The 25,779-nt window shown below is 43.5% G+C and overlaps 1 protein-coding gene across 1 annotated transcript in view; it reads right to left on the bottom strand.

Moving 5' to 3' along the window:
- LOC138970706 (uncharacterized) overlaps nucleotides 1-21,928 on the bottom strand; it is a 112,892-nt gene extending 90,964 nt beyond the window's left edge. The window contains exon 1 of the mRNA XM_070343189.1: nucleotides 21,416-21,928. Coding sequence (XP_070199290.1) covers nucleotides 21,416-21,923 — 508 coding nt within the window. The 5' untranslated portion in view covers nucleotides 21,924-21,928. The remainder of the gene's footprint in view (nucleotides 1-21,415) is intronic.
- Between the last annotated feature and the right edge of the window lie 3,851 nt (nucleotides 21,929-25,779).

Below are 25,779 nucleotides of genomic sequence, written 5' to 3' on the forward strand. Positions count from 1 at the left end.
GAGAGTGAAAGGGAAAGAGATCAAAAGAGCTTGAGAGAGAGTGAAAGGACCGAGACAGACAAAAAGACAGACGGAGAGAGACAGAACGAGGAAGGGGGGATGGGGGAGAAAGAAGTGCACAAAAGAATGTAACAACAAACGAGTTTTTCCAACACACACAAAACGTAAATGACAACGAGCGGGATTGCAAGTACGTGTATGCGTGTTTGTCTGTGTGTGACATAAACAAACCGTATGAGCGTACCTATAATGGTCAACACGTTGTCCCAGAATAAGGTCCGTACATCCTTGCACCCAGTAGAAGCGCCAGCGGACACTGAGGACTGTCTGGGAAGGACATATGAAGGGTGGCGCATCTCAGGCCTACGATATGACATCAGAGTACAGCGGGGAAGCTTTTCTTCAACCCAGTCAGGACAGTAATCCCCCATCTGTATGAACAGCGTGTGGGTGTCAGGGTGTCCTGATGTCTCCACAGCCTGACGTAACAACCTGTCAGTCACTGAGTCGTGACGGTCTACGATGACGATGAGGAAACTGTCTGCTGTGAATGATGACGTAGCTACACGACTCTGTGGAGGCACCAGCTGCAGTCCAGTGCGTGTCTTCAGCTCGCTGTCTAAAAAATGTCTGTTGGTGTGACCGTAGATGACGTGCACAGTGTTGTGGTCCGGTGACTGTAACACGGCGTGTTGAACCAGGCCAAACTCATTCAACATGGCACGATCTGTTGGGTCCAAATGTGGAGCACCTGAACGAAATAAATCATGTCTCAGATGTGTTCAGATCGACTTAGAAAGAACCTGACGAAACAGCCCTGTGCTACGTTCTGACTTTGAGAGTGGTTTCAGACCTATTGACGTGGCTGCATCCAGATGATGAAAATTAAGAGTGAGAGAGACATAAAAAGAAAAAGAGAGGGAGAGACAAACAGATAGACTAGACACAGATATATACTGAGAGACTGTAATTCAGCGTGTTAGCACGGTGTGTGGGGTCCATGTGTGGATCACCTGATAAAAACAAATCAGGTCTAATGTATGTTCTGACTCAGAAGGACCTTGACTGACCACCAATTGTGTCTACATTCAGATTAAAAGTAAGCAAAATAGATAGATAGAGACACAGAGAGACAGAGAGTGACAGACAGAAAGGCAGACAGAGAGAGAGTGAAAGGGAGAGAGAACAAGAAAGCGTGAGAGAGAGAGAGAGTGAAAGAAGGTCAGAGACAGACAAAAAGATGGACGGACTGAAGAGAGAAATGAGGAGGGGGGGGGGGGGGGGACGCGGGGGAGAGAGAAGTGCACAATAGCGACTTTTTACCACTCACACAAAACGTAAACGACAACGAGCGTCGTTGCAAGTATGTGTATGCTTGTTTGTGTCTGTACACTATAAACAAACTGTATGAGCGTACTTATCATGGTCGACACGTTGTCCCAGAATAAGGTCCGTACATCCTTGAGCTCAGAGGAAGCGCCAGCGGACACTGCGGACTGTCTGGGAAGGACATATGCAGGGTGGCGCATCTCAGACCTACGATATCGCATCACAGTACAGCGGGGAAGCTTTTCTTCAGCCCAGTCAGGACGGTGATCCCCCGTCTGTATGAACAGTGTGTGGGTGTCAGGGTGTCCTGATGTCTCCACAGCCTGACGTAACAACCTGTCAGTCACTGAGTCATGACGGTCTACGATGACGATGAGGACACTGTCTGCTGTGGATGATGACGTAGCTACACGACTCTGTGGCGGCACCAGCTGCAGTCCAGTGCGTGTCTTCAGCTCCTCAGTCAGCTCGCTGTGTACAAAGTGTGTGTTGGTGTGACCGTAGATGACGTGCACAGTGTTGTGGTCCGGTGACTGTAACACAGCGTGTTGAACCAGGCCAAACCCGTTGAGCATGGCACGGCGTGTGGGGTCCATGTGTGGATCACCTGGACAAAAACAAATTAGGTCTCAGGTATGTACTGACTTAGAAGTAACCTGACTGACCACTTTTTTGAATTTAGATTGAAAGTCATGAAGAGAGAGAGAGAGAGAGCGAGAGAGAGAGAGAGAGAGAGAGAGAGGGGGAGAGAGAGAGAGAGAGAGAGAGAGAGAGAGAGAGAGAGAGAGAGAGAGAGAGAGGGAGACGAGCAGACAGACTGACATACAGGCTGACTGACAAACAGACATAGAAAGAGAGAGAGAGAGAGAGAGAGAGAGAGAGAGAGAGAGAGAGAGAGAGAGAGAGAGAGAATACGAATACGAAAGTTTAATTGCTATAGGCCATCAGCCCCTTGCAATGGGGATATTACACATCACGCGCAACGAAGGAACGGTACAAAAATACACCGGGTGGAAAACCGAACCCGTCATTAGTATCCACTTGGTCACATCCAAGTCGACAGTATCTTTAGTCTGAGACCAATGTCAATGTGATCGATCGCGAATAACGATGCTGTTTATATCAACACAGAGGCAGAGATATTCACGGTCTTTCTCCAGTCTCGAGGAATGTTCGTATTAGACGCACATAGTCATGCAAGTCTGTGTTTGGTTGCTCAATTTCTTCCTTGAGGCGGACCCTGTTCACCTGCTGCCCTCTCCGTAGGTAAAGCATGTCCCGTCTCATGTCCTCCGAAGCTGTTTCTGCTGCCACTGGTATTACGTCATACGTTCTGGTTTTAAACATTTCACAGTCAAACACTAGAATACAATCGTCACTTTCAGCAAGCAGCGTTTTCTTGCCACCTTTGGTCTGACATACTATTTTCTCAAACCTATTGTTCCTGAACGTAGATTTCAGCTTTGCTTTCTTGTTCTCAGGCAGCGTTGAAAGTATATCGAACAACGGAGCTTCCTTTGCCCTAACTTCAGAAGACTGGTTGGCGGTGTCAATGTTTTCATGCACACAAGACAGGCTTACACAGCGGGCTATCTGGGTCAGGTGTGTCGTCATTCATGCGTGGAGCAAGCTCTGCGGCATTCAGGGGGGCGAGCATTGACACAGTGGAATGTGGTGGGGTGGACAAGCTAGGGTCACTGGCACGTGCTTCACGGCGTGAATTGACATCAACATGGACGCTTTTTCTGGTTTGACCTAGATCAGACTTATTGAGTACACACTGGTAAATACTGTTTTCCTCGTTCTGATGGTTTGCATCAATTAGAGCTGTAAAACTGAACATTGTTTCTGTTCATGCCTACCTTGGCACTGTGCTGTTCTGCTCTTCGTTGGTCTCTTCTTTGTTGGGCTGGTGGCTTGCGAGACCATGCACCGGTCGGTGCGGGTGTCATGGCGAAACCCCGGTCGTCCTTGTCATTTCTTAAGCGGAGAACGAACACGTACTGCTCCTTCATCTGTTCCGGTCACCTTCCACGATGTCACCGTGTTTTTGCACAGTAAGGTGGATAAGATGTCTTCTGCAGCAATAGGAAGTCCTACGACTGGCATTTTGGAGTTAGAAACGCTGATAATTCAGGAGCTCAAAAAACGTGTGTTGCTTCTTTGGCACGCCGGAAGAGAGCCCCCGAGAGAGAGAGAGAGAGAGAGAGAGAGAGAGAGAGAGAGAGAGAGAGAGAGAGAGAGAGAGAGAGAGAGAGAGAGTAAAAGAGAGAGAAAGACGGGTTTCGAAGAAAACGTTTTTAATTAAATCACAATGATACAGCTACGAATCAGTGAATTTCTTTACATTTTTGGCATCTTCAGGTGCATTTCTCTAACCTTCAGTCATCGGTTAGTGGTTCTAATAACCTTTAAAGGCACAGTAAGCCCCCCGTAAACCATCACAGAGCTCCCCGAGCGTCTACATACAGTACAGGCATACTTCCATTTGAACGCTCACCGAACGGGAACATCCTGGCTGCTTTCTGTCGAGCGTGAGAAATGTTCAAAGAATTTATTTTCGTGGACTTGGGCTGCTACAACAATGGCGCCTCGTTTTGGTGCTGGACGGCTGTTATGATACCGGAAATCACGCCCGGACAGTAAGCCTCCCGTAAACCATCACAGATACTGTCAGGCTTTTACACACAGTACAAACACGCTTCCATTTGAACACTCACCGAACGGGAACATCCTAGGTGCCCTACGCAAAGAGCGAGCAATTTTCAAAGAAATAATGTTTCGGATTGTCTCCATCTCAATCGGACCCATCCTGAACTCAGGTCAACAATGAGTTACTTCCCTTCAACTGGCGATAGCCGTGGAGCGATGATTATCAGAATGATTCGGACCGTGGTGCGTTTTGGCGCTAGACCTAACTTTTAAAATCTAAATAATAAATTCTCAGCTTGTTACACAAACATTCTTAAATCATAAAGAATTCTTTTTTCATCAAGACAAGATCAGTACAATTCGAAGTTTTGAAAGTTTGAAAAGCCCGAAAGCAGGGTCACGCAAGGTCGTGATTTTCGTAGCAGACGACGGTTTATAGGCAGTCAAAAGCCATCGCTAGAGTTCTTATGAATCACATTTGCAGATAAGCTCACAGCGAGCCCCATTCAAATTACAAACTGACGACTGCATTGTGAAAAAGGGAAACTGGATCACACGGGTTCACGATGGCTCAGGGGTAAGATAAACCACGCAAAAATAAATTCTTTGAAAATTGCTCGCTCTTTACGTAGGGCACCTAGGATGTTCCCGTTTGGTGAGCGTTCAAATGGAAGGGTGTTTGTACTCAGGGCCGTAGCAGCCCTACCGGCCACTCCGGCCATGGCCGGACCAGTTTTTTGTTAAAAAAAAAAAATCGTCTTCATAAGCTTCAGCGCTGTGTTAGGAGGAAGGAGGGGTCGTGACTTAGATCGCACAATGACAGCGTTAAGCGAGAAATTGTCACTAATAGTTGAGGAGAACATAATGGCCAGGGACCGTACCTTTTTAATTTTTTTATGGCCGGACCACTTTTAGGAGCTGTGCTACGGCACTGGTGTAAAAGCCTGACAGTATCTGTGATGGTTTACGGGAGGCTTACTGTGCCTTTAAATAAGCATGGTCTGGTCCTTTAATAACAACAAAAACATAGCAAACTAGTTTATGAGTACGAACAAACAAACACACCGACACGAAAGACATAGGTAAACAAAAATATCTAAGACTAAGGAGTAAGGGTAAAAAGCAAGGTATAGTAAGTAATAGTATGTACACACAAAGGAAAATACTGATCCAACAGTTAACACACACTCATAAAAACCAATCAATCTGCAGACCACAAATATTTAAAACCAATAAACCACTAGTCGGCGTTACCCTCGCGTGACTGGTAGGGGAACATGTCTAAATACATATCTATAATGGGTCCTTCCACAAAGCTGTGTACCACAAGAGGGTTATGACTTTAGAGTAAGATTTCGGAATGTTTTTCTTGCTTCTCGAATGATATCAACAGACTGCAAATTAACCAAAGAGATAACGATAATAAAATCAAGAAGATCGCTATGTTGGTTAGTGTTTTATGAGGGCCCCAAAGGGTTTAAAATCGTGATCGTGATTGGCGTTTTTTGACCTTTCTGTGACCGTGATTGCCGAAATTTCCATTTCTGTGATCGTGATGGGACTTTGCCCGTGATCCGTGATGACAAAAAAATCAAATCTCGTGATCGTGATCGTCATTTGTTTTCGTGATCGTGATGGGCATTATTGCAAAGCATTTTATTTTCAACGTACATTTTTCACAACTGTATCACTCTATGATCCTCTATTCGTCAAGGAGCCAATCCCGATTGAAGGGGAAGCAACAACACATTCAGAAATATGATTGCTTCCTTTTAAGAGAACCAATCACACACAAAAAGGGATCCAATCAGAAGGCAAATTGCAAAAGTCTGCCAAACTTCATCCAATGGAAGGGCTTCGTGCAAAAGTTTTGAGTGCATTCAGTCAAATTCGAATTCGAAGATCAAAAATGGTGTGCAGCGGTACTGTCATCGAACTTCTGTTATATTTTGTGGATTCAAGCCAGTCCAAAGCAGGCGGCGAGAATCAGTGCCGCCTTCCTTGGTGGAAAGGTCAGGCTACGGGTCGGTCTTTCCGAAGACGAAATATCATCTATGTTGCACTATGACTGTTCTGAATGTAGGCAAAGATCTTGAAATTTGTTCAAGATTTTTGAGTTTGAGTGAGATCATTGACATTGGCGACATTGCCACGTCCGGCTGTCACTCGCTCAGTGTGACCTCGACTGGTTCGAGATCGAGTCTGCGTGTAGCCAAAACCGAAACTAGAAATGTGTTTTTCATCCTAGCAACGTGGACACGCTTGGCATAGATTCTAATTGTCGCTTCTTTGCATTAAGCTTGGATTTATTTTAGCGCCTGTAAACTTTAATATCAACAATGGGTTAAATTGAGAAACAATGGCGGGGAGACGATCAAAGACGATCAAAGACATGTTCGTTGGGGATTTTGTCAGGCATGCTACTTTTCCGGTAATTGCCGGAAATCCGATAAAGCCGTTTCCAAAATCCGGTAAAGTCAAATTTATTCCGGTGAAGTTGAAAAATTTCCGCAAAAACGATCCATGTGAATATCGCGCAACGCGACCGGGCGCCGGTCTCAATGAAGCCAGCGCACAGTAGTGTTGTTTTCACCAGTTTGGAGGTGTGTTGAATGGTGGTGGGGGGAGGCTAAAATGGGATTTTTAACAAGATCACAACACTATTACAGCCCTGAAAATGATGCCCAGAATGCACCAGATTGCACAGATTTTAACCGTTTTTTGAAAAAAATTCCGGGGGGGCATGCCCCCGGACCCCCCTAGTTGACTCGCCTGCTTTGCAGGCTCAGGCTTGTGGCTTCGCCACTGGCACTGCGCGCTTCTTTCAGGTAAAACCATTTTTGGCCTGTAGCATTCCTTTTCAAGGCCATGAAACCAGGCGATGGTGTACCTCAAATTGTATGGCAAAGTTGAAAATAAAGAACCCATCACACATACATGTACTTAAATTTCAATCCACCCAATAGTTTTTGAGAAAATGGGTTTACAAGCTTTAGCTCTGGAAATGTGAAATTGTGCAAGTATATATTCATGTGTGTGAGTGAGGGTGTGGGAGTTGAATGTGTGAGTGGAGAGAGAGAGAGAGAGAGAGAGAGAGAGAGAGAGAGAGAGAGAGAGAGAGAGAGAGAGAGAGAGAGAGAGAACAATGAAAACAACATTCTTGTTACTGATTACAAATCATGATATGTATTTATATGTGTGTATGAAAGAGAATTAAAAAAATAATAACAAAAAAGTGCAACAGTTCTCACTTTGTGTTGAATAAACAATAGATCCAGAGGAGCAAATTACTGTGTGGTTGTGTTTACTTTGACACGTGCTTTCTGTACATGCAACTTTTACCGTGACCGTGATTTGCCACTGGTGTTCGTGATCGTGAAAACAAAAATCAAGGTAACTGTGATCGTGAAAGCTAAAATTTCCCTTCCCGTGATCGTGTTGATACCCCCCCTTTGGGGCCCTCTATTATATGAAAGCAAACACAGAAAATGACGTAAAAAATGGCGTTTTTTGTGAGACATTGCTTACATCTTGTTTTTAAGTATCCGTGTGGCTGCCAATAAAATGCGACCATGAACCCCCCGATATACATCTTCGTTGTCTTTTGTGCTAGTGTTACATATGCACTTAGCTGTTTTCCTCTACATATGTTTACAGTGCACACTGTCACGCCCTCATTTTTCAACCAAATTGGTTAAAATTTTGGTCAAGTAATCTTCGACGAAGCCCGGACTTCGGTATTGCATTTCAGCTTGGTGGCTTAAAAATTAATTAATGACTTTGGTCATTAAAAATCTGAAAATTGTAAAAAAAAATAAAAATTTATAAAACGATCCCAATTTACGTTCATCTTATTCTCCATCATTTTCTGATTCTAAAAACATATAAATATGTTATATTTGGATTAAAAACAAGCTCTGAAAATTAAATATATAAAAATTATTATCAAAATTAAATTGTCCAAATCAATTTAAAAACACTTTCATCATATTTCTTGTCGGTTCCTGATTCCAAAAACATATAGATATGATATGTTTGGATTAAAAACACGCTCAGAAAGTTAAAACAAAGAGAGGTACAGAAAAGCGTGCTATCCTTCTTAGCGCAACTACTACCCCGCTCTTCTTGTCAATTTCACTGCCTTTGCCATGAGCGGTGGACTGACGATGCTACGAGTATACGGTCTTGCTGAAAAATGGCATTGCGTTCAGTTTCATTCTGTGAGTTCGACAGCTACTTGACCAAATGTTGTAATTTCGCCTTACGCGACTTGTTTTTTTAAAGTTCGACATTTCAATGTTTTATTTTGTGATAGACGTGCTCGGTGTGTCTTTGTCAAGTCTTAGGCTATTCTTTATAGTCTAGTCCTGTTCAAGTTGTAAGAGTTTAGGTAAAAAAAACGTTGAATTTTCATCAAAATTGGAACAAACTCGACTATATTTTCTTTCAAAAAACGATAAATCGAAGAAAATCAGATTAAATGCTGTTGCGAAATATAGAGAAAGAAATTCTGCATTTGTGAAGCTGATTTCCTTGTTAGTGGGGATACAAAAAAGAGCAGTTCCTTCAAACTGCCTGGTGATATCCAGAAAGACTTGACTGGGCGAACCAAGCAGCCAAATTTAGCATCGGATATCAAATTAATTTCACTACCTTACAGCATTTACCCTCCCCAACTCCTTAAAGAGCATTCTTTGTTAGAAAGTGTGCGATTGTTCTTGCCAATCACACTTAGATGTATGGTATAGGATGAATAATGTCTCTGACAGGACCACTAAGAACGGATTGAATTATCGATCAAATATAACAAGAAGGCGCAATTGGTCAACTAGCTCTAAACAGTTGCCCATGTTGTTTTATAACCTTTGCCATGTAGCTTTGAAATTAGCAGTTCATTGTTTTGCGCATATACGCAGTGAAAACCCATACATTACATTGACTTTTTCGAAGCATGATCACAAAAATATGGTCGCAAAAATGAAGCGAATTGGCAGAAAAATAAAGTTTTTGAGGTAAAAATAATTGTGTCTGTTGGGTGGATAGTTTGTGTATTGTTCTGTTTCTGAGTTAGTCCATGATTCATATATAACACAATACAATACCAACGTGTTTAAGAGAGGAACACTGTGTGTCCGACGTATCTCGAAGACACAGCAAATCATTAGTAATCAAAATCGTTTAGTGTCTTGATCTGCCTTGTGTTAAAAACAACGCACCTAAATCTAACCGAATTTCGAGTCGCATCAATGACGACGTCACCAAAACCAAAAGAATTCCATTCATAACACAGTCATTCACAAGCCGGTTGATGACGCCAAGTCACGGACCAATCGAATCGTCACAGCACATGCTGACGTCAAGTGCGACACGGGGCGAAAATTTGCGATTTGTCGGCTGCTCCGTCATCCTGCTCAAGAGGAGAAACCGCAACAGTGTACATCTTGTTGCTACATGTTGGCTCAATGTTATTTATTGACTCACACGAATGGATTTGTTTGTTACTTCACACAGACGATGTTTGTTGGTTGACACAACCAAAAATCACGTTTTTGTTACCTATAACTGAGGGCCCCAAAGGGTTTAAAATCGTGATCGTGATTGGCGTTTTTTGACCTTTCTGTGACCGTGATTGCCGAAATTTCCATTTCTGTGATCGTGATGGGACTTTGCCCGTGATCCGTGATGACAAAAAAATCAAGTCTCGTGATCGTGATCGTCATTTGTTTTCGTGATCGTGATGGGCATTATTGCAAAGCATTTTATTTTCAACGTACATTTTTCACAGCTGTATCACTCTATGATCCTCTATTCGTCAAGGTGTTCGTGATCGTGAAAACAAAAATCAAGGTAACTGTGATCGTGAAAGCTAAAATTTCCCTTCCCGTGATCGTGATGATACCCCCCATTTGGGGCCCTCATAACTAGTTCAATTTGTTTTTCCTGACTGCATTTTGTTCGGAATAAGCTCTAAATGTGAAGCAAATAAAACTTGTTACTATATACTATGGCTTTTTTTTTTTTAATCTGTTTTGTGTGTTTGGATCCCATGTTACGTTAATCATGTGTGATGTTACACAACTTTCTGACCACCCCTCGTATCCAAAAAGCATAAACTTATCTTTTGTTTAGCATGGCAACGTGACATATGTCTATATCTTTTACATAAACCGTAAAAACAACCTATTCAGACACTTTCAATTTTCACGAAGCATGTCACGCTTTTGGTACACAGCTTTGTGGAAGGACCTCTATACAAAACAACAATGGCTGCAGACGAACACACACACACACACACACACACACACACACACACACACTCACACATATACGCTTATTTGGACTACACCCGCACACGTGTAAATCCACGCGTATACATGTACACGCAACCCGATTTAAATGAGAAAACCATCCAGTCCAACATTTGCGTACGTAAAAATTACATTGTATATCATTTCAGCTTGACTCATCTAGTTTCTTTTTGCGCATGTTTAGTGCCTTAGAAATAAATTGTGCAGTTGCTTCGAGTACACTTTCTTCGTCTAGGGCTAGGATACGGGTTACATCTTCCATTGAGGCTGGTTCAGAACAACTTTTTAACACGTTACACTTTGCACGGATATCAGCATTCGCTGTACAGTGGAAAAGAAAGTGTACCTCGTCTTCACAGCCTCCATCACACGGGCATGCACTGTCGCGCGCCTGTTGTATTAAAAACCACTGAGTATTGCTCCTCAGCCCACAGGCTCTTAACCGAAAGAGAGAGAGAGACTGAGAGAGAGAGAGAGAGAGAGAGAGAGAGAGAGAGAGAGAGAGAGAGAGAGAGAGAGTAAAAGAGAGAGAAAGACAGCGAGCGAGAGAAAACAGGAAGAAATAAATATACAGAGGGAGAGAGAAAGGGGGAGAAACAAGTATACAAAAGGAAAACGACAGCCAGCTTGCTTGCAAGTATGGGTATGCTTGTTATTCTTTAATGATAGAAACAACCCGTATGAGCGTACCTATGATAGTCGACACGTTGTCCCAGAATAAGGTCCGTACATCCTTGGGCCCTGTGAAAGCGCCAGCGGACACTGAGGACTGTCTGGGAAGGACATATAAAGAGTGGTCCATCTCAGGCCCAGGATATACCATCACAGTACAGCGGGGTAGATTTTCTTCAACCCAGCCAGAACGGTAATACCCCTTATGTATAAATAATGTGTGGGTGTCAGGGTGTCCTGATGTCTCCACAGCCTGACGTAACAACCTGTCAGTCACAGAGTCATAAAAGTCTACGATCACGATGAGGACACTGTCTGCTGTGGATGATGACGTAGCTACACGACTCTGTGGCGGCACCAGCTGCAGTCCAGTGCGTGTCTTCAGCTCCTCAGTCAGCTCGCTGTGTACAAAGTGTTTGTTGGTGTGACCGTAGATGACGTGCACAGTGTTGTGGTCCGGTGACTGAAACGCAGCGTGTTGAACCAGGCCAAACTCGTTCAGCATGGCACGGTGTGTGGGGTCCATGTGTGGATCACCTGGACAAAAACAAATTAGGTCTCAGGTATGTACTGACTTAGAAGTAACCTGACTGACCACCTTTCTGAATTTAGATTGAAAGTCATGAAGAGAGAGAGAGAGAGAGAGAGAGAGAGAGAGAGAGAGAGGGAGAGAGAGGAAGAGAGAGAGAGAGGGAGACGAGCAGACAGACTGACATACAGGCTGACTGACAAACAGACATAGAAAGAGAGAGAGAGAGAGAGAGAGAGAGAGAGAGAGAGACTGAGAGAGAGAGAGAAAGAGAGAGTAAAAGAGAGATAGACAGCGAGCGAGAGACACAGGAAGAAAGAAATATACAGAGGGAGAGAGAAAGGGGGAGAACGGGGGTAGGGAAGTGCACAAAAGAATGTAACAACTAACGAGTTTCTTCACCACAAAATGATTTTTTTAAACGTGAACGATAGCGAGCGTGCTTTAAAGTATGTGTATGCTAGACAACAACATAAAACATCTTGTAATCGTCTTTTAACTCCCGTAAGAAACACTTCTCATTCCCAACCATTCCGCACATCAACACAGCAGCAAAACCATTACATCACAAAAGACTTTGCACACGTGAAACCCCAAATGTGTGCCCTGGTGGGCTAAATTACACAAAGCTTTTTCTGCAATCATGGAATACTTTGAATCAGGTTGCTTCAGCAACGTAAACCAGTATTTTACACATCTGACTGCAGAGTTTACATAGAATGAGAGAGAGAGAGAGAGAGAGAGAGAGAGAGAGAGAGAGAGAGAGAGAGAGAGAGAGAGAGAGAGAGAGAGAGTGAGAGAGAGAGAGATGGGGGGGGGGGGGCGGGAGAGAGAGAGAGGGAAAGACAGACGAACGTATTTACAGAATGACTGACAAATAGACATAGACAGAGAGAGTAAAAGTGTAAGAGAAAGAAAGAGATACAAAAAGAAAGACCGATACAGACAGAGGGGGGAGGACAAAAGGAGGGAGAGTGACGAATACAATGAACACCAAAAACAACAACTGTAACAGACAGCGAGCTAGCTTGCAAGTATGTGTAGGCTTGTTTGTCTCTATTTGATACGAACAAAACATAAGAGCGTACCTATCATGGTGGACACGTTGTCCCAGAATAAGGTCCGTACATCCTTGCGCCCAGTGTAAGCGCCAGGATATATCATCAGAAAGCGGGGAAGCGTTTCTTCAACCCAGTCAGGACGGCGATATCCCGTCTGTATGAACAGCGTGTGGGAGTCTGTGTGTCCTGATGTCTCCACAGCCTCACGTAACAACCTGTCAGTCACTGAGTCGTGACGGTCTACGATGACGATGAGGAAACTGTCTGCTGTGGATGATGACGTAGCTACACGACTTTGTGACGGCACCAGCTGCAGGCCAGTGCGTGTCTTCAGCTCCTCAGTCAACTCGCTGTGTACAAAGTCTCTGTTGGTACGACCGTAGATGACGTGCACAGTGTTGTGGTCCGGGGACTGTAACACATCGTGTTGAACCAGGCCAAACTCGTTCAGCATGGCACGGCGTGTGGGGTCCATGTGTGGATCTCCTGATCAAAACAAATCAGGTCTCAGGTATGTTCTGACTAAGAAGGAGCTTGACTGATAACCAGGTGTGTCTACATTTAGATCAAAAGTCAGATAGATAGATAGATAGATAAATAGATAGATAGATAGATAGAAAGAGAGAGAGACACAGAGAGAGACAGAGAGAGACAGAGAGAGAGAGAGAGACAGACAGAGAAAGACAGAGTAAAAGGGAAAGAGCACGAGAGAGAGTGAAAAGACAGTGACAGACAAAAAGACGGACGGACAGAGAGAGGGAGGGAGAAAGGAGGGATGGGGAGAGAGAAATGCACGAAAGAATGTAACAACGAACGATTGTTCCCCCACACACAAAACGTAAACGACAACGATCGTGATTGCAAGTATGTGTATGCGTGTTTGTCATCATTTTCACGAGTTTTCATTCACAAGCACCTGGGAAATAAATCTCATGTTCCCCAGGCAATAAATCCCCGGTTACCATAGTTGCAGGAAGCAGGTTATACATGGATAATCAAAAGCAAACCCAATAGAAACGCTCCGGGATTCTTCGGCTCTTTTCATTGGTGTTTCCCCAGACCTAAACAGACGACACGACACTGCTTTGCAAAGTTCCAAAAACGAACTGGCAAACTGGCAAAAGTAAACAACAACAAAAACTACTTCATGAAAGGTCATACATTCATCAAAAACAAATGAAACCTAGCGATATGTTTTGTCTTCTTACAGAGTCATGGAGTGCGTGTATCTGTGTTTCGATACACAGACGTTCGGAGAAACACGAACGTCAAGTTCAAGTAAAACGACCCCTGACACACACATTTTGACCCGTGCACAAGACGTTGTATCGATAAACGAAGCACAAATAAGAAACAATAATAAAAGCAAAGAAAATAGCAACAAGATATGCAAACATCTAACAAAGCCGAGCTGGGCAGGTTTCACGGTAATCAGACTCTTTGATGTGTGTAAACTTTGCCTTCAAATTACTTGCTTACTGTGTTGATTTTCATCATTTTTTCTGCTTGGCATGAGTAAGTATGGTATTTGCAATACAAAAAAATAAATAAAAGCTAAAATGTTTGTGTTTGAGCAATTATTTGAGCGAGTTTTTCGAAGCGAACGTGTGAATCCTGACAGACACCATTTCCTTCTGTCACATGACCCCATCTCAAAGTGTGATTCAAGCAGACACGAAAATAACACACAAAACTTATGATAATGGGGTTATTAATTCAATTAATACACAAAGTTAGTCTCTGACTAGATAAAATAGGGAAAAAATATCAAATGGGAGCATAAAACCGTTTCTGGAAAAATTTTCAATCGCCACCGAAAGTGTCTGTCAGTGAAAAAAAACACGTGCTTTGTTTGCAAAACAAAGCCTAATTTTACACATCGCGTGCTTTTGTCTGTTATTCTTGCTTGTGAACATCATTTTATTGATGTTCTTCACTGGAAAGCAGGTGTATCATCAACAGTATCACAAAATCGCAAAGAATGAACATTTTTGTTGTGATCCGACCGGTGTCTGTAGACTGAATCACACGTTCGGCAAACTTCGTTTTTAACGGAAATAACCGAGCCTTTCATCGGAAACGACGTTTCAACCGCTTCATATCGTCTGCAGGAAGAAAAAGAGGAATGCGATACCCAGTGAGTAAAACATTTAATCGTTTTTAATGCCTTTTGATCAAGTTTTGTGGTGTCTGTCAGCAACGTTCGTCAACCCAACGTTCGACACAGCGACGCACGCATACGGATTTGCAGCATTTGCATTCGGAAAGTGAGGGATTTGTGAGTTCGTTTGCATAATTTCAATCGCTAGTAGGTTTTCCCTTTGTCTCCCATTGTTGTGTTTGCATGTTATTGGCATTTCATTGTGTAAATTGAAAGTTTGTGAGTAACAGTAGTACAATCTGTCGAACGTTGGCGACGCTGACAGACGGAAATATCGAACGTTGCCTTCAATGACAGAAAGGCTTGGCGATCGTACTTTCGATTCGTAGGAACACAATATGGAGACAGCAATGTGCGCTCGTTACCACAACGGTCATGAACCGGTGTAACACGAAATTTTTACTCCACGAAAAATTGACTCCGGAGTAAACTTCCAGTAAAAATCTTGTACGAAAAAAGAACTCCACAAGGAACTAAATTTTTACTCCCCAAATATTTACTCCCAGTAAACATCTCGTACGAGAAACTTAGGGCCTACTCATTCGTTTATAATTCGCGCAATATCCCATTTACGTGCAATCCCGTTTTGCCGCCGTCCTATTTTGGCGACATTTCACAAGCCAAGCGTCATCTTACTACCGCATCCCATTTTGGCGCAATCCCGTTTCGCCGCTATCCCATTTTTTTATTTTTATTTTTATTTTTACATTTAGTCAAGTTTTGACTAAATGTTTTAACGTAGAGGGGGAATCGAGACGAGGGTCGTGGTGTATGTGTGTGTGTCTGTCTGTGCGTGTGTATGTGTGTGTGTAGAGCGATTCAGACCAAACTACTGGACCGATCTTTATGAAATTTGACATGAGAGTTCCTGGGAATGATATCCCCGGATATTTTTTTTATTTTTTTCGATAAATACCTTTGATGACGTCATATCCGGCTTTTTGTAAAAGTTGAGGCGGCACTGTCACACCCTCATTTTTCAATCAAATTGATTGAAATTTTGACCAAGCAATCTCTGACGAAGGCCGGACTTCGGTATTGCATTTCAATTTGGTGGCTTAAAAATTAATTAATGACTTTGGTCATTGAAAACCTGAAAATTGTAAAAAAAAAACATTTGTTTTTAAAACGATACAAATTTACGTTCATCTTATTCTTCATCATTTTCTGATTCAAAAAACATATAAATATGTTATATTCGGATTAAAAACAAGCTCTGAAAATTAAAAATATAAAAATTATTATCAAAACAAAATTTCCGAAATCGATTTAAAAACAATTTCATCTTATTCCTTGTGGGTTCCTGATTCCAAAAACATATAGATGTGATATGTTTGGATTAAAAACACGCTCAGAAAGTTAAAAAGAATAGAGATAAAGAAAAGCGTGCTATCCTTCTCAGCGCAACTACTACCCCGCTCTTCCTGTCAATGTCACTGCCTTTGCATCGAGCGGTGAACTGACGATGCTACGAGTATACGCTCTTGCTGTAAAAATGCAGTGAGTTCAGTTTCATTCTGTTAGTTCGACAGCTTGACTAAATGTTGTACATCAACAAAGTATGCAAACCAGATGATCCAGCGACGTCCTTCCCAATTTATGTCCAATGGACGTCTACCCACAACACGCCACTGGATGCCGCGTGATCAGCCAACCATGTGGTGCCAGTCGTGAAAACCAGGTTCTTTGTCCCACAGTGAGACATTCAAGTTGGGGACTTTGTGACCGCTGACTTTGTCAGCATGGATGGAAAGGTGGAGAGATACAGGGCGGTGATCATCCCCAAGTCAACCCATTTCCCCGATGGGCCAGATCGAGAGGAGATCTGTGTGAAGTGTTTGCGCGCAAAAGACAATGGGAGATATTATGTCTTTCCTAATGTTGATGACATTTCATGCTTGCCAATGGCTCAGATAAAAAAAATCCCACCAACCAACCATGAACAACAGGGGGGATTACTTTTTTGACATGTGATCAAGTCTCATTTGAGCGTTCACAGTGTTACCTGAGAATAGCACACCCCCTTGAATTGGGACCAAAGAAAAAGCGTTGTATATATGCATTTTTGAATGCTTTTCTAAAGTCATAAGTTCATTTGTGAAAAAAAAATTTTTTTAGGGATTGTTTTGCTGAATGCATGCAGTTAAGAAATTGACCCCGTTTTCAAATTTAGGGGGTAGGGTTGCCCCATAGCCCACTTATGTCTGTGTGACTGTGTCAAATATCAATCTACTCTGCGTACAAAATGTATAGATGTTTGTTTTTCGATTTTAGAATGATTTCTTAAGCTGGCTAGAACTTCTGAGGTCTACAGGAAACGATAAAGATAAAAAATGTACAAAATATAAGTAGCGTCCTTTATCTTACCATTGTTCTGATCAATGCTGTCCCTTTATTTGCAAGTTAACCATTTTTCGTAATGTGTTCAAGGAGTATGTTAAAAATTATTATCAATGGTTGCTTTAAACAGCACCTTTGGGCAGTTATTATGCACTAAAGTTGTAAAAGCATGTTTTGGGGTTTTTAGGATATAGCGTCTTGGAACGCCAATCATCTTGGAAATACGAATGTTCATATAATTTTTTTTACTGTTTTGGATAGATAAAAAGTTGAACTCTTGGTGCAAAATGTTTTTTGGTCCCTGTTTGACTATTTATTATTTTGGAATATTGTGTGTGAGGGGGAAACTGCAATCCTCAATATCATGAAACGTGCCGCAAGTAGAATGACAGGTCTAATGAAAAACAAAGAGGTACTGAGTCGGAAACAAGATCGCCATTTTTTCCTTCGCTACACGACGCAAATCTTCTGTGACCTTTGACCAAACGTAGCTTCCACATTCGATCACTCAGCTTAATATTTACAACAGAAAGCCGAGGGGGTGGAATACCGAGATGAACCTACAGGATAGAACTGTGCATCCTCAAACCTGACATATTCATCCCAACATTTAATGAACTCAAAAACACAGAAAGTTGCTTTCACACGCCAGCTCATTCTGATAATCTTCGCTCCACGGCTATCGTTGATTGCCAGTGGTTATCAAACCGGGACTCATGTGGTTATCAGCACGGAACCCGTGTTTCAACGCATGGCTCCCTGGGTTGATTGTGCACTTATCCCCGAGTACGCAGTAGGAGGGTCCAGCAGACTTTAATTGTGTGTGTGTCTGTGTGTGTGTCTGTCTGTCTCGACTTAACAGCTTATTGCTTAATACTGGGCGCAGTTCGTTCAAAAGTTGATACACTAACTTGATAATAGGTCCGATTGATCGTATTAAAACTTCATAATGTTACCTGGGACCTAAATGCCAAATAATCCACAAAAACGACTCTTAACGGTGGGCGCAATTCGCGGTGGGATAGAACTGCCGTTCGGCTCATAGAACCGCCCAGTCAGCCAGCGACACCAGGCTTTGCGCGCGTGCGTGCTTTGCGTGCGTACGCGCGTGTGTCACTGCGCGACCTAATTTTATGGAGCAGCAACGTTAGCAGTCTAGTCATTTGAGTTCACTGGCAATGGCTTGATGGAAAGCGCGTCCGACTATGGCCAAAGTGATCCGGGTTCGATTCCCGGCATGGGCGGTCTAATTTTTTTTTTTAAATTCTTGTTTACTATTGTTTATTATGAACGTTTTAATGTTTTATTTTACTCTAATAATGTTTTTAATTGTGTAAAATAAATTAAAAACAGAATTTTTTTTTTTTAAATCCACGTGCACAAGACAAAAACTTTCATACTGGGGGAGCGAGCCATTCTGAAGAGTACTCGGGTCCATCTACTCTATTTGATACAAACAAAACATAGGAGCGTACCTATCATGGTGGACAGGTTGTCCCAGAATAAGGTCCGCTCAGTGGAAGCGCCAGCGGACATCGAGGACTGTCTGTAAATGTCATATAAAAGATCGTCCTCCTCACACCGAGGAAAAATCATCAGAAAGCCGGGAAGCTTTTCTTCAACCCAGTTAGGACGGCGATATCCCGTCTGTATGAACAGCGTGTGGGAGTCTGTGTGTCCTGATGTCTCCACAGCCTCACGTAACAACCTGTCAGTCACTGAGTCGTGACGGTCTACGATGACGATGAGGACACTGTCTGTTGTAGATGATGACGTATCTACACGACTCTGTGGAGGCACCAGCTGCAGTCCAGTGCGTGTCTTCAGCTCCTCAGTCAGCTTGCTGTGTACAAAGTGACTGTTGGTGTGACCGTAGATGACGTGCACAGTGTTGTGGTCCAGTGACTGTAACACGGCGTGTTGAACCAGGCTAAACTCGTTCAGAATGGCACGGTGTGTGGGGTCCATGTGTGGATCACCTGGACAAAAACAAATTAGGTCTCAGGTATGTACTGACTTAGAAGTAACCTGACTGACCACCTTTCTGAATTTAGATTGAAAGTCATGAAGAGAGAGAGAGAGAGAGAGAGAGAGAGAGAGAGAGAGAGAGAGAGAGAGAGAGAGAGAGAGAAAGAGAGAGAGGGAGACGAGCAGACAGACTGACATACAGGCTGACTGACAAACAAACATAGAAAGAGAGAGAGAGAGGGAGAGAGAGAGAGAGAGAGAGAGAGAGAGAGAGAGAGAGAGAGAGAGAGAGAGAGAGAGAGAGGGAGAGAGAGAAAGAGAGAGTAAAAGAGAGAGAAAGACAGCGAGCGAGAGACACAGGAAGAAAGAAATATACAGAGGGAGAGAGAAAGGGAGAGAACGGGGGTAGGGAAGTGCACAAAAGAATGTAACAACTAACGAGTTTCTTCACCACAAAATGATTTTTTTAAACGTGAACGATAGCGAGCGTGCTTTAAAGTATGTGTGTGCTAGACAACAACATAATCGTATTGTAATCGTCTTTTAACTCCCGTAAAAAACACTTCTCATTCCCAACCATTCCGCACATCAACACAGCAGCAAAACCATTACATCATAACTTTAGACTTTGCACACGTGAAACCCAATATGTGTGCCCTGGTGGGCTAGATTACACAAAGCTTTTTCTGCAATCATGGAATACTTTGAATCAGGTTGACGTAAACCAGTATTTTACACATCTGACTGCAGAGTTTACATAGAATGAGAGAGAGAGAGAGAGAGAGAGAGAGAGAGAGAGAGAGAGAGAGAGAGAGAGATGGGGGGGGGGAGCCGGGAGGGGGAGGGAGAGAGAGGGAAAGACAGACGAACGTATTTACAGAATGACTGACAAATAGACATAGACAGAGAGAGTAAAAGCCAGTGTAAGAGAAAGAAAGAGATACAAAAAGAAAGACCGATACAGACAGAGGGGGGAGGACAAAAGGAGGGAGAGTGACGAATACAATGAACACCAAAAACAACAACTGTAACAGACAGCGAGCTAGCTTGCAAGTATGTGTAGGCTTGTTTGTCTCTATTTGATACAAACAAAACATAGGAGCGTACCTATCATGGTGGACAGGTTGTCCCAGAATAAGGTCCGCTCAGTGGAAGCGCTAGCGGACATCAAGGACTGTCTGTAAATGTCACATAAAAGATTGTCCTCCTCACACCAAGGAAAAATCATCAGAAAGCGGGGAAGCTTTTCTTCAACCCAGTCAGGACGGTAATTCCCCTTCTGTATGAACAGCGTGTGGGTGTCTGTATGTCCTGATGTCTCCACAGCCTGACGTAACAACCTGTCAGTCACTGAGTCATGACGGTCTACGATGACGATGAGGACACTGTCTGCTGTGGATGATGACGTAGCTACACGACTCTGTGGAGGCACCAGCTGCAGTCCAGTGCGTGTCTTCAGCTCCTCAGTCAGCTCGCTGTGTAGAAAGCGTTTGGTGTCGTAACCGTAGATAACGTGCACAGTGTTGTGGTCCGGTGACTGTAACACGGCGTGTTGAACCAGGCCAAACTCATTCAATATGGCACGATCTGTTGGGTCCATATATGAAGCACCTGAACGAAACAAATCATGTCTCAGATGTGTACAGATCGACTTACAAAGAACCTGACAAAACATCCCTTAGCTACGTTCTGATTTTGAGAGTACTTTCAGACCTATTGACGTGGCTGCATCCAGATTATGAAAATTAAGAGTGAGAGAGACATAAAAAGAAAAAGAGAGGGAGAGACAAACAGACAGTCAGATAGACTTGACAGATATACTGAGAGACTGTAACTCAGCGTGTTGAACCAGGCCAAACTCGTTTAGCATAGCACGGAGTGTGGGGTCCATGTGTGGATCACCTGATAAAAACAAATCAGGTCTAATGTATGTTCTGACTCGGAAGGACCTTGACTGACCACCAGGTGTGTCTACATTCAGATTAAAAGTAAGCGAAATAGATAGAGAGAGAGAGACAGAGAAAGATAGAGACACAGAGAGAGACAGAGAGTGACAGAGACAGAAAGGCAGACACAGAGAGAGTGAAAGGGAGAGAGAACTTAACAAGAAAGCGTGAGAGAGAGTGAGAGAGAGAGAGAGAGAGAGAGAGAGAGAGAGAGAGAGAGAGAGAGAGAGAGAGAAAGAAGGTCAGAGACAGACAAAAAGATGGACGGACTGAAGAGAGAAATGAGGAGGGGCCCGGGGGGGGGGGGGGGGGGGGGGCGCGGGAGAGAGAGAAGTGCACAATAGAGACTTATTACCACTCACACAAAACGTAAACGACAACGAGCGTCGTTGCAAGTATGTTTATGCTTGTTTGTGTCTGTACACTATTAACAAACTGTATGAGCGTACCTATCATGGTCGACACGTTGTCCCAGAATAAGGTCCGTACATCCTTGAGCCCAGAGGAAGCGCCAGCGGACACTGAGGACTGTCCGTGAAGGACATATGAAGGGTGGTGCATCTCAGGCTCAGGATATACCATCACAGGACAGCGGGGAAGCTTTTCTTCAAACCAGTCAGGACAGTGATCCCCCATCTGTATGAACAGCGTGTGCGTGTCTTGGTGCCCTGATGTCTCCACAGCCTGACGTAACAACACGTCAGTCACTGAGTCATTACTGTCTACGATGACGATGAGGACACTGTCTGATGTGGATGATGACGTAGCTACACGACTCTGTGGCGGCACCAGCTGCAGTCCAGTGCGTGTCTTCAGCTCCTCAGTCAGCTCGCTGTGTACAAAGTGTTTGTTGGTGTGACCGTAGATGACGTGCACAGTGTTGTGGTCCGGTGACTGAAACGCAGCGTGTTGAACCAGGCCAAACTCGTTCAGAATGGCACGGTGCGTGGGGTCCATGTGTGGATCACCTGGACAAAAACAAATTAGGTCTCAGGTATGTACTGACTTAAAAGTAACCTGACTGACCACCTTTCTGAATTTAGATCGAAAGTCATGAAGAGAGAGAGAGAGAGAGAGAGAGAGAGAGAGAGAGAGAGAGAGAGAGAGAGGGAGAGAGAGAGAGAGAGAGAGAGAGGGAGAGAGAGAGAGAGAAAGAGAGAGAGAGGGGGAGACAGGCAGACAGACTGACATACAGGCTGACTGACAAACAGACATAGAAAGAGAGAGAGAGAGAGAGAGAGAGAGAGAGAGAGAGAGAGAGAGAGAGAGAGAGAGAGAAAGAGAGAGAGAGAGTAAGATAGAGAGTCTGAGAGAAAGACAGCGAGCGAGAGAAAACAGGAAGAAATAAATATACAGAGGGAGAGAGAAAGGGGGAGAAACAAGTATACAAAAGGAAAACGACAGCCAGCTTGCTTGCAAGTATGTGTATGGTTGTTATTCTCCAATGATAGAAACAAACCGTATGAGCGTACCTATCATGGTCGACACGTTGTCCCAGAATAAGGTCCGTACATCCTTGAGCCCTGTCAAAGCGCCAGCGAACACTGAAGACTGTCTGAGAAGGACATGCCTAGGATATACCATCACAGTACAGCGGGGTAGATTTTCTTCAACCCAGTCAGGACAGTAATCCACCTTCTGTATAAAAAATGTCTGGGTGTCTGGGTGTCCTGATGTCTTCACAGCCCCACGTAACAACACGTCAGTCACAAAGTCAAGACGGTCTACAATGACAATTAGAACACTGTCTGCTGTGAATGATGACGCAGCTACATGACTCTGTGGAGGCACCAGCTGCAGTCCAGTGCGTGTCTTCAGCTCATCAGTCAGCTCGCTGTGTACAAAGTGTTTGTTGGTGTGACCGTAGATAACGTGCACAGTGTTGTGGCCCGGTGACTGTAACACATCGTGTTGGACCTGGCCCCACCTATAACCTGAACAAAACCAATGAAGGTATTTGCTACGCTCTGTGTCTGAAAACAGTTTACACCTTAGTCGAGGTGCCTGCAATAACAATTAAATGCAGACAATTCAAACGTCACAGCACGTCGTCGTCGTATCAAGGGAAGTAACCCAACCCTCACAAAGATCGCACTCTTTTTGTCTAGTTTACGATTTTTGTTATTAAGCTTCCAATACACTTAGTTTTGCAAATAAAAGGCAGTCCTCCTGCACGGTAGCATTATTAGTAACGCAGAATTGTATGGTATAACTTTGGAAGCGATCTGTTAGGGGCCTTTGTCCCATATTATTATCTCTTGACAGTTATCATAAAACTGTAACTCGACAAGAAAGTAACATCAGTAAGATGTCTTTATTGTCTTTATTTCGAAAACATGACGTTATCAATGGGAGACACATAACTTTGACCAGGCAGGTGAAATAATAGTTCCATAACTAAGTTGACACATGAAATTTACACATTACACTGATGTATACAGGAGTATCTCACATGGTAATAAAAACTCTCATGTACGTTAACATGATTAGCTCAGTTGGTAGAGCACTGGACTTGTGATCCTAAGGTCGCAAGTTCGACTCCGGGCCGGAGTAAAAATTTCGTACGAAATTTGTACTACCTTTACGAAACAAGAAGAGCAAACGCTCGATCGAGTCACTTTCGCAGTTCTGAATATTATATGAGGCATCAGATGGACAGGAAGAAATTGCTATTCACAACACAATGAGTCACGTTCACATAAAATTTGAGCCCGGTCACTTTTATAGTTTCCGAGAAAAGCCCAACGTTAAGTTGTGTGTTGCCGAACAGAAAAGGCTAGTTATCTCCCTTGTTTTTCTGATAACGTTCGTAAAAGGCTACAGATGTAAATACTTTGATGTAAAGAATAATCCTACAAAGTTTCAATCACATCCGATGAACTTTGTCAAAGATATAAAATGTCTAATTTTTCCTTTGACGCTGACCTGTGACCTTGAAAAAGGTCAAAGGTCAACGAAACCATCGTTAAAGTGTAGAGGTCATTGGAGGTCACGACTAAACAAAATATGAGCCCGATCGCTTTGATAGTTTCCGAGAAAAGTCCAACGTTAAGGTGGTGTCTACGGACGGCCGGCCGGCCGGACGGCCGGCCGGACGGTCGGCCGGACAGACTAACACTGACCGATTACATAGAGTCACTTTTTCTCAAGTGACTCAAAAAGGCTACTCCCCCATAACACGAGAAAATAACTTCCAACGACAGGTGTGTTCCAAGTCAACATTTCGGTCGAAAATGTTACTCCCCTGACGAATAAACAACGAATACATTATTCCACCCTAACACGAGCAATTTACTGCCCACGCCAGGTGTACAACTTTTACTCCCCTGTCCCCTGTTAGTCTTGGTGCTGGAAAGGGTGGAGGGAGGGTTTCGCGACATTTGTTTGCGCAAGATCACATATTGGCATTATCCCTTCGCCCCCATCCCATTTTCGCGTACGAGTAAAACAGTTTGGGGAGTCAAAATGTTGTGGAAGGAGTAATTTGTTCGTACCCTGGGGAGTTCTTTTCTCGTACAAAAGGTGTACTCGGAATAAGAATTTCGTACGACATTTTCACTCAGGAGTAAATTTTTTGTGGAGTAAAAATTTCGTGTTACACCGGATGGACACGGGTCAACTTTATGTGCAGACCCAGAGACGGTAGACATGTCCCACCCACGTGTCACAACGGTGGCACGTAAAAAAGCTCGGTCACTCTGCCATCAGTACAGATGGCTGATAACACCTAAACACGCATATATACACTTGTGTATGTCTTCAAAAGTCGTGAGGGCGTAAAACTCGAATTATCATATAACCCATATCTAGTCCTTTAAAAGCGAAATATTTAGCCTGTAGGACATGAAGCATTTTCACTATCTAACATGGTCACGTTCATGTTCTAAGAACAGGGCACGCGCCTTTGTCCACATGCGTTTGAACTCGCAGTAGAAATGGTAAAACACAAGAAATACGTATGTCAGCTACTCAAAACACTCTGTTCTATGTATCTTGGACTTTATCCCCTGTTTAAAAGATCTCAAGTGGTATCTATCATGTTAATGCGATGCGACGGTGAGTCATCCTGGAAAGGGCTTGCGTCGTAAATTACCTACACATGACAGAATTGTAGGTAACACGTACACACACGCACGCACGCACGCACGTACGCACACGCACGCACGTACTTACGCACGCACGCACGCACGCACGCGCACGCACGCGCACACACACACACACATACACACTCACACACACACACACACACACACACGCACACATACACACACACACACACGAAGTGCTTACGGAAAAGACCCTGTAATCCATGTCAGAGTTCCTAGTGTATAAGACGCCGGCCTCCCAAGCGGAAGGTAGTAGGTTCGAATCATGGCCGCGCCTGGTGAGTTAAGTTTTTTTTACACGCATAAATATTAATACAAATATGACTTGATTGCATGCAAACTAAACCATATTCCTTACATTTCAGAACATACCTAAAATGCTCCTGCGAGACCCGAATAAAAGTTGACCATGTTTCTGTCCACCCTCGTCGTGTATTCCACCGCCCATATAATCAACGACACCTGCATCAATAGAAATGGCAAAACAAAAGAAAAACGCATGTCAGCTACTCAAAACACTCGGGTCTATGTATCTTATCCCCTGTTTAAAAGATCCCAACTGGTACCTATTATGTAATTGCGACGCGACGGTTAGTCATCATGGGGAGGGCTTCCGTTGTATATATATATTTACCTACACATGACAGAATTGTAGGTAACACACACGCACGTACGCACGCACGCACGTACGCACACACACGCACACA

This window comes from Littorina saxatilis, linkage group LG7, assembly GCF_037325665.1.
Source record: "Littorina saxatilis isolate snail1 linkage group LG7, US_GU_Lsax_2.0, whole genome shotgun sequence".
Taxonomy (NCBI): Eukaryota; Metazoa; Mollusca; class Gastropoda; order Littorinimorpha; family Littorinidae; genus Littorina; species Littorina saxatilis.